General features: G+C 55.4%; 1 protein-coding gene across 1 annotated transcript in view; it reads left to right on the top strand.

Annotated features, from left to right (window-relative positions):
- Positions 1-8,043, top strand: part of SARDH (sarcosine dehydrogenase) — a 22,968-nt gene that overhangs the window by 1,988 nt on the left and 12,937 nt on the right. Inside the window, 9 exon segments of the mRNA XM_057371541.1 lie at positions 214-392; positions 843-1,022; positions 1,378-1,501; positions 2,037-2,137; positions 3,227-3,331; positions 3,717-3,846; positions 5,605-5,691; positions 5,805-5,895; positions 7,700-7,841. Coding sequence (XP_057227524.1) covers positions 214-392; positions 843-1,022; positions 1,378-1,501; positions 2,037-2,137; positions 3,227-3,331; positions 3,717-3,846; positions 5,605-5,691; positions 5,805-5,895; positions 7,700-7,841 — 1,139 coding nt within the window.

Below are 8,043 nucleotides of genomic sequence, written 5' to 3' on the forward strand. Positions count from 1 at the left end.
TTTTGGGGTCCATCCTCTCCATAACCCCCTTTTCCCCATTCATTTACGCGCGGGGAACAGAAAAACCGCTGCTTTGTAGCTTTCCCCCGTATCCACGAGATGGAGCACGAATCCCGCAGGGTGACCCAGGACAMAGGGACCCCCTCCTCATCCCCCTGMGGRCCACGGARCGGTGACAGATCTCCTGTCCCCGTGTCCCCGKGTGTCCCGCAGGTCTCCTGTGGCAGCTGCGTCCCAGCGATGTGGAAGTGGAGCTGCTGGCGCACACGCGGGATGTGGTCAGCCGGGATCTGCCGGCCGAGACSGGGCTGCACACGGGCTGGGTGGAGAACGGGGGGCTCTTCATCGCCTCCAACAAGCAGCGGCTGGATGAGTACAAAAGGCTCATGTCGGTAGGGAGGAGCTGTCCCGGCTGGGCAGGGTGGGCTGTGGGAGGGGGGTTTATTTGGGAGCGGGGTTGGAGCTCACAGCTCTGCACAGCCCCCAGGTTTCTGGCTGTCCCATCCCTTGCTGCCTTCCCACCCAGAGTGGCCCTTCCAGGGCAGCCTCCTGGCCTTCATGGGGCAGCCAAAACCTGTCAAACTGCTCCAAAGATGGCAAAATTAAACCTAAACATGGATTTTTGACCATTCAAACAGAGGCAGTGTCGTTTTCCCCGTTGTGCAGCATCACTTTTCCAGCTGCACACAGATACAGGRCCATATCCCCCAAAACCTGAGCATCACCCCGTGCTGGATTTAGGGTTTGCCTCATGTGGGAGATAAACCCATCCTGGAATTCTCCTCCTCCTTCAGTAGCAAGAGATGAACAAAACTTTTGTTGTCTTTGCTGTCCCTTGGCAGCTGGGGAAGGTGTACGGTGTGGAGTCCCACGTGCTGACCCCGGCACAGACCAAGGACCTGTACCCTCTGATGAACATTGACGACCTCTATGGCACCCTGTACGTCCCCAAGGATGGCACCATGGATCCCGCTGGCACCTGCTCAACTCTTGCCAGAGCAGCCACTGCCAGAGGCGCCACGGTATTTCTTAATTAGCAGTTACTCATTAATGCCTGTTGGGTTCATCCTCTGCTTCCCCATCTCCTTTCCCACTAGGGCAGAGCTGCTCCTGCAGATTTGGGTCTTTCCCAAAAAGGGTGTTGCCCTCTTGGTTGGGTCACTGTGACAAAGCTGGCAGGAACCATAAAATTCAAAGAAAGTGCAGGGTGGGAAAAAACCCTTTATGAGCAAGGCAAGGCTCCCAAGGAACATGGCCATGGCCAGAACACTGTTTAGTGTCACTTCTCCCAGATTTGGGGGCTGGATGTCCATTGAGGCGGGCTGTCACCCTGCCCTTGTCACCCTGCTGTGACTGCCACCTTTTCTCTGCCACCAGATCATCGAGAACTGCCCGGTCACGGGCATCCAGGTGAGAACAGACGATTTGGGGGTGAAGAGGGTGCACGCGGTGGAGACAGCCCACGGGACCATCCAGACTCCCTGCGTGGTGAACTGTGCAGGTACGGGGGGCAGGGAATGGGGGAAGGTGTGGGAATGGGGTGTGGTGCAGGGGAAGGTGTGGGATTGGAGAAGGTGTGGGGCAGGGGAAGGTGTGGGACAGGGGAAGGTGTGGGATTGGAGAAGGTGTGGGGCAGGGGAAGGTGTGGGATTGGAGAAGGTGTGGGAATGGGGAAGGTGTGGGGCAAGGGAAGGTGTGGGGCAAGGGAAGGTGTGGGGCAGGGGAATGTGTGGGATTGGGGAAGGTGTGGGGCAGGGGAAGATGTGGGATTGGGGAAGGTGTGGGGCAGGGGAAGGTGTGGGATTGGGGAAGGTGTGGGGCAGGAGCTGCAGTCACAGCTCATGGGTGACATTGCTGCCAAGGGGTGGAATCTCTGCAGCAGTCCTTGTCCCCTGTGTGGCTGTCCCCTGCAGCTCTCTGGGGATGTGAGGGATGGAAAGGGGCTCAGCAGAGGGTTTTTGGGGGATGGAGAGGGGCTCAGCACAGGGTTTTTGGGGGATGGAGAGAGGCTCAGCACGGGCTCGTTGTCTCCCCAGGAGTGTGGGCACGGGCCCTGGGCCGGCTGGCCGGAGTGCACGTGCCGCTGGTGGGGATGCACCACGCCTACGTGGTGACCGAGCGCATCGAGGGCATCCAGGTCAGTCCTGCACGGCCACAGCTCAGCTCCTCTGCCCCGGGGGATGAGGCAGTAAAGACCCCTGCCCCTTCCAGGGACCCCCAGACCTGTTGGACCCCCCATTCCTACCAGGCTGGGTTCTACTCTTGGGGGAGCACCCACCCTCAGCAGGGTTGTCACACCACCCTGAACAGTCAGATTTAATATTTAACCAATTTATGCCTGTCAGGATATTTTTTTTTCCTCAGGATCTCTATTTTGGCGTCTGCTAGCAGCATTCATAGAGATCCCAAACGCTTTCTGAGCAAACCCCAGCCCTGGCAGGCAGAGGTGTAACTCTCCAAGCATTTCTAAACTGCCCCAATAAATCTGTTCCTGCCATCTGGCTGCGGAGAATCGCTCAGGACTTTGAGGAGGCTTCATTCTCTCAGGCCCTGGCACTTGGAGGGTGACACATTAATTAGTTTCCATCCTGCTGGCACAGTCTGAGCCTGACCTTTCAGATGGAGGTGCCTCGCTGTAAAAAGTGCCGTGCTCCGTGACGGCGTTTCCGTCCCGCTAACTCCGCCGTGCGCACACAGCGAGGAAGATTTCAGAGCAGAGACTGCAGCCCTCGGTGCCTCCTGTTCAATCCACTTAATTCCACTTGTCAACACGGCTTGCACTAGGCCCTACACCCGTTCTTCCGTGTTATCTAAATGTTTCCCCATCCATTATTCACGAGAACAAATCCCTCATTCTTCGCGCRCCGCTGCCTGCGCGCCGAGCTGCTGCATCCTCCTGCAGAGGCGGGTGGCAGAGGAGTGATGATTCCCCAGCTAGGATCAACCACAGGGGCTGCTGCCAGTCCCCAGAGCACCCCTGGGTGCTGCTCGGGTGTCTGTGTGAGTTGCTTTGCCCACGGTTTGGCCGGATTTGCTGGAGCTGGGCTGGGTGCCTTCCTCATGGGGCAGCAAATTTCGGTGCTGAGGGAACACCCTCTGCGTGTCCCATCCTCAGCAGGTCACTGCTGCARGTCCCCTTTTCCCCATCTCACCCTGGGTGCTGTAGGGGTGTCCCCAKGACCCTCAGACTCCTGTGACCCCCACACTCCCCCTCCCCGATTTTCAGAACATGCCAAACGTTCGCGATCACGACGCCTCGGTCTATCTGCGTCTCCAAGGCGATGCCCTTTCCGTGGGCGGCTATGAGTCAAACCCCATCTTCTGGGAGGAGGTGAGTGCAGCCGGGAGGTTTTCTGGGGGAACGAGGCAGGTTTCCAGGGAAGCCACCTCGGAGGAGTGGGTGTGAGCGCTCAGCCCCCGGATCCCGCGGGCACCAACCTCTGGTGGGGAAAGCAGGGGAGAGCACCTTCCCTTTGGGGCTGTCTGTGGCACAGATATGGGGTGCAGAGGCAACAGGAGAGCCCAAAGCCTCTCTGCCCATTCCTCTATTTAATTCAGGCTTTGCCCCACCCCTCCAGGTTGTTCACAAAAACCCCAAAAATGCAGAGATTTAATGCAGCCTCGATTTATCTTCTCCGAGGCTGCCAGAGATGAGAAAGTCTCACACSATCAGCCATCCTCTGTGCTGTCTCCTGATTCCTGTTTCCCACCTTCAGGTATCTGAAAAATTTGCTTTTGGCCTCTTTGACCTGGACTGGGATGTTTTCATGCAACACATTGAAGGTGCTGTCAACAGGGTGCCAGTTCTGGAGAAAACAGGGATTAAATCCACTGTCTGTGGGCCAGGTAACGTGGCTGTGGTGGCACTGGGGTGGCACTGGGGTGGCACTGGGGTGGCACTGGGGTGGCTGGGGCTCTCTGAGGATCTTGCTGGAGGCAAAGGGAAACTTTATAACCTGTGGAGAAGAAAAACTCCATGAATCAAAGTGTTGCTGGTCTGGCTGCAGTGGTGGCGACTTCCAAGGGGTGGCATTCCAGGCCTAGCCTGGTGGAGAAATAGAATTTGTGATTCGTAGAAATTGTTTTTTGTTGGAAGGGATCTTCAAAATTTATCCAGTTCAGGCTCCACTGCCATGGGCAGGGAGAGGTCCCACTGTCCCAGGGTGCTCCCAGCCCTCTCCAACCTGGCCTTGGACACTTCCAGGGATCCAGGGACAGCCACAGTTTCTCTGGGTATCCTGTGCCAGGGCCTCCCCATCTTTGTACTTCTATCTTATAATTTATTATCATCTAAATTAACCCTCTTTCTGTTTAAAACCATTTCCCTGGAGAGCTGCCTTGATCCAGTCTGGGGGTGAATGGATTTCCAGCTGATGTTGTGGCTGCTGGAGTGGAAAATTAAGATTTTTTTTTTGCAGCTGTTATTTTACCAAGTGTTATCTTATGTAATTATTTTTACTACTTGCTCCTGGTCCAGTGACGTGAGATTTACTCAGATTTACATCCCAGGCTGCCTGGTGTGGAGTTAAAGCTTCAGTGACAGCTGGAGGTGGTGCCAGACACTGAGCCTGAGCCTTACACACTTGGTTTGGCCTTAAAATCCACTCTACACTACAAAAATCAACTCTAATCAAAGCCCTTTTTGCTGAGGCACTCAAAGGGAAGCCCTTTGGGTTTTATTAGGGGAAAGTAGGGCACATCTCCTGCCCTGCAGCAGATCAAACACGACTTGTACAAGGTGGAGACCTTGGCCCTGGGTCCAGCGGTTTGATTACACTGCAGCATGAGCTGAGCAGAGCTGACTGCTGGTAGATGAATGCCTGCTCTTTGTAGTACAATAATGTCATTTTCCAAGGCTCAGCACTCCCCCTTCTTGATTGAAAGCAGCAGCCTGTGACAGCTGAGTCACGCTGGGCTGGAGCAAATGGCCAAGGCTTTGTCCCCTCTGCTGTGGTCACTGTGCCAAGGTCCCTGGAGCCCTCACTCCCTGTCCCAGGGCAAAGTCAGGGCTGGCAGGGGAGGTGCTTTGGCTGCTGCTCTATGAACTCTTTGAGTTTGCAGCCTGGAGTGAAAACTCTCTGAGTTTCAGCTCAGGGATGGTGGCAYGTGAGCTCTGGTGACAGTGRCAACATTYTGGCTCTGCTCCTGCCTCCTCTGGAGCAAGGGGGTCAGGGGAAAAAAAATAAACTGTGCATTGCTGGGTGGGGACGGACCACGCTGAGCTCAGTTTTCCCTCTCTCTTTTCACATGGATGGAGGGATGGATGGAAGGACATAGGGATGGATGGATGGATGGATGGATGGATGGATGGATGGATGGATGGATGGATGGATGGATGGATGGATGGATGGATGGATGGATGGATGGATGGATGGATGGAGGGATGGATGGAGGACCCTCAAACAGGGAGGAGGGTTGCACACCTCTGTCAGAGTCTTTGCTGTTCTCCCTGGTGAGGATTTGCAGAGGGGTTTCCATGTGTGATATATCCCCAGTGTGTGATGTGTCCCAATGTGTGATGTGTCCCCAGTGTGTGACATGTCCCCAAGCTGTGTGATCCCTCCCTGCCCTGGCCTGCCTGGCACAGCCCCTCTCTGTCCCCAGAGTCCTTCACAGCTGACCACAAACCCCTCATGGGAGAGGCTCCGGAGGTCCGAGGGTTCTTTCTTGGCTGTGGCTTCAACAGCGCTGGTAAGAGAGACCCAAATGGATCCCCCATGCTGGCAGCATATCCCAGGTGGATCCTGGCATCCTCGGCCCCCTGGGCTCACCTGCACGCTGCCCTGTCCCYKCCCTGTCCCCAGGGATGATGCTGGGAGGYGGCTGCGGGCGGGAACTGGCTCACTGGATCATCCACGGCCGGCCCGAGAAGGACATGTACGGCTACGACATCAGGCAAGTCACCCCACCTGCATCCCCCCCGGGCATCCCTCATCCCCTGGGGGTGCTTTCATCCCCCAGGCATCCCTTTCACCCTGGGCTGGGTGCTGGCATCGGGAATGGGCACCCAGGCATTGCCTGTGCCACCACCCATGTCCCTGCGAGGGGCTGGAATTAATTACAAGCAGCGGCTTTAATGAATTTACATTTACACGTGGGGGTTTATCTTGTTTGCCTCATTGCACTCCCACACAAACAMCTTCCACCAGGCACAAGGAGATGGYRGGGACGGGGAAGGACGGGGTAATTACGTTTGGGTTTTGTTGTTCAATTAGTGCTGTGCCTAATCCTCTAAGTTAATAATCGGGGGGATGATTCCAACACAAAGATTAGCTTCACCCCCCCTGCAGCAGCACCCAGGCCGGGGTTGGGGCTGTGCAGATGTTGGCTCGGTAATTGCTTTTGATTTGCTTGATTATCTTTGATTGGGTTCGGGTTTTCTTTTGTGGTGACAGCAGCCACCTTGTCGGGGACAAAGCTTTGGAAATSTCCCGGTGTTTCAGTGGCAAAGCTGGGGGATGCCCCGTTGATCGGGCTTCAGAGATCTGGGGAGCTGCCTCCAGCTGCTCTTCTCCACCAGCTGGGCCAGGGATGGAGAAATCCCAGTTGGGCACGGGGTTGGCACCAGCACAGCCCCCCCCCGACCTGCACCCCAGCCCCACTCAGAGCAGCTGGGGGCTTTCCACCCTTTTTATCCAGATTATCCAAACATTTCCCATGTCCCATCTGCCCTGTCATCGAGCTGTCAGCCCCGTTCCTTCCTTTTGGTGACAATTATGAGCTCCTCTTTAAATAACTCCCTTTTCTGCACATTTCAATATTTATCCTCTCAGAACATTTGCTTGTAAATATTTCATCTGGCAGCTGCTGCCCGCTTGCTGCTGTCAAAAATTCAGCTCGGTGGTGGAGGGGCTGAGGCTGACGGGGCAACCAGGGGTGTTGGTGACATGCCATGTGTCACCTTCTGCCTGTCCCCTGCTGGCAGGAGAGGCAGCTGCTCTCSATTCTCTTGGGGAGCATCACTTGTGTTCCTCGCAGGGCTCAGCCCCATGCCCTGCCTCTCCTCTGCACCCAGAAARTGAGGAGGGAAGCTGAAAGTATTAAATTATCATTTAAAAAGTCCCTAGAAATTATATTTTTGTCTTGTCTTCATCCCTTTCTCCAGCCTTTGGAAAGGTGCCACTCATGCCCAGGGCTGCTCTCTGGAATTACAGGTCTCTGGGAATAACAGCCTGACCATGGGTTGAGCTGGCACATTCCTTCAAGGAGCTTTCCTGTTTGAAAGATGAAAACACGTCAAACGAATTGCAAATGATTTGGGTTTTATTTATATTTCAGCCTGGGGAGAACTGGGTGAAAAATGCAAGGGATGTGCAGGGCTCTTTCCCTCATCAGGGCTGTGTTTAAACCTGGGGTGTGCCCAGGGGCTACTCCTGTACTGAAGAGGGGCAGAATTACTCTCAATTTTTTTATTTTTCTATTTCCCCTCCTTTCCCCTTCTGCTCCCAGTTGCTCTGGGGTGGGGCTGGGAGCTCAGTGGGGACTGCAGCTCTCATGGTCAGCGCTGTGGCACGGCCAGCACTGAGCCCTGCTCGGTTCCTCTGCTCTCCTGCCCATGAAAGGGGAGCAGGAGCAGCAATTTCACACCTGCAGCTGCATCCACACCTGGGTCTGGTCAGTTTAGGGCTAGAATTAGGGTTAGGGTTAAGGTCATGAACTGGGGGGCTCATCCAGATGTTGCCATCTCCCTGCTTTGCAGGAGGTTTCACCACTCCCTCACCGATAACAACCGCTGGATCCGCGAGCGCAGCCACGAGTCCTACGCCAAGAACTATTCCGTGGTGTTCCCCCATGATGAGCCCCTGGCAGGGCGGAACGTGAGGAAGGACCCCCTGCACGAGGTGAGGGCACGGCCTGGGCTGACCTTCACGGTGTTCTTGCAGCCTAAAGAAGCTCAAAAGGCTGAAGATGTGTCACTCCCCAAAATTGCTGTGCTGCCATTCATCCATGCCTGTCCGTCCATCCATCCATCCATCCATCCCTGTCCATCCATCCATCCATCCATCCATCCATCCATCCATCCATCCATCCATCCATCCATCC

This window comes from Malurus melanocephalus, unplaced genomic scaffold, assembly GCF_030028575.1.
Source record: "Malurus melanocephalus ecotype Western Australia unplaced genomic scaffold, MMel_1.1 scaffold_149, whole genome shotgun sequence".
In the NCBI taxonomy this organism is placed as follows: Eukaryota; Metazoa; Chordata; class Aves; order Passeriformes; family Maluridae; genus Malurus; species Malurus melanocephalus.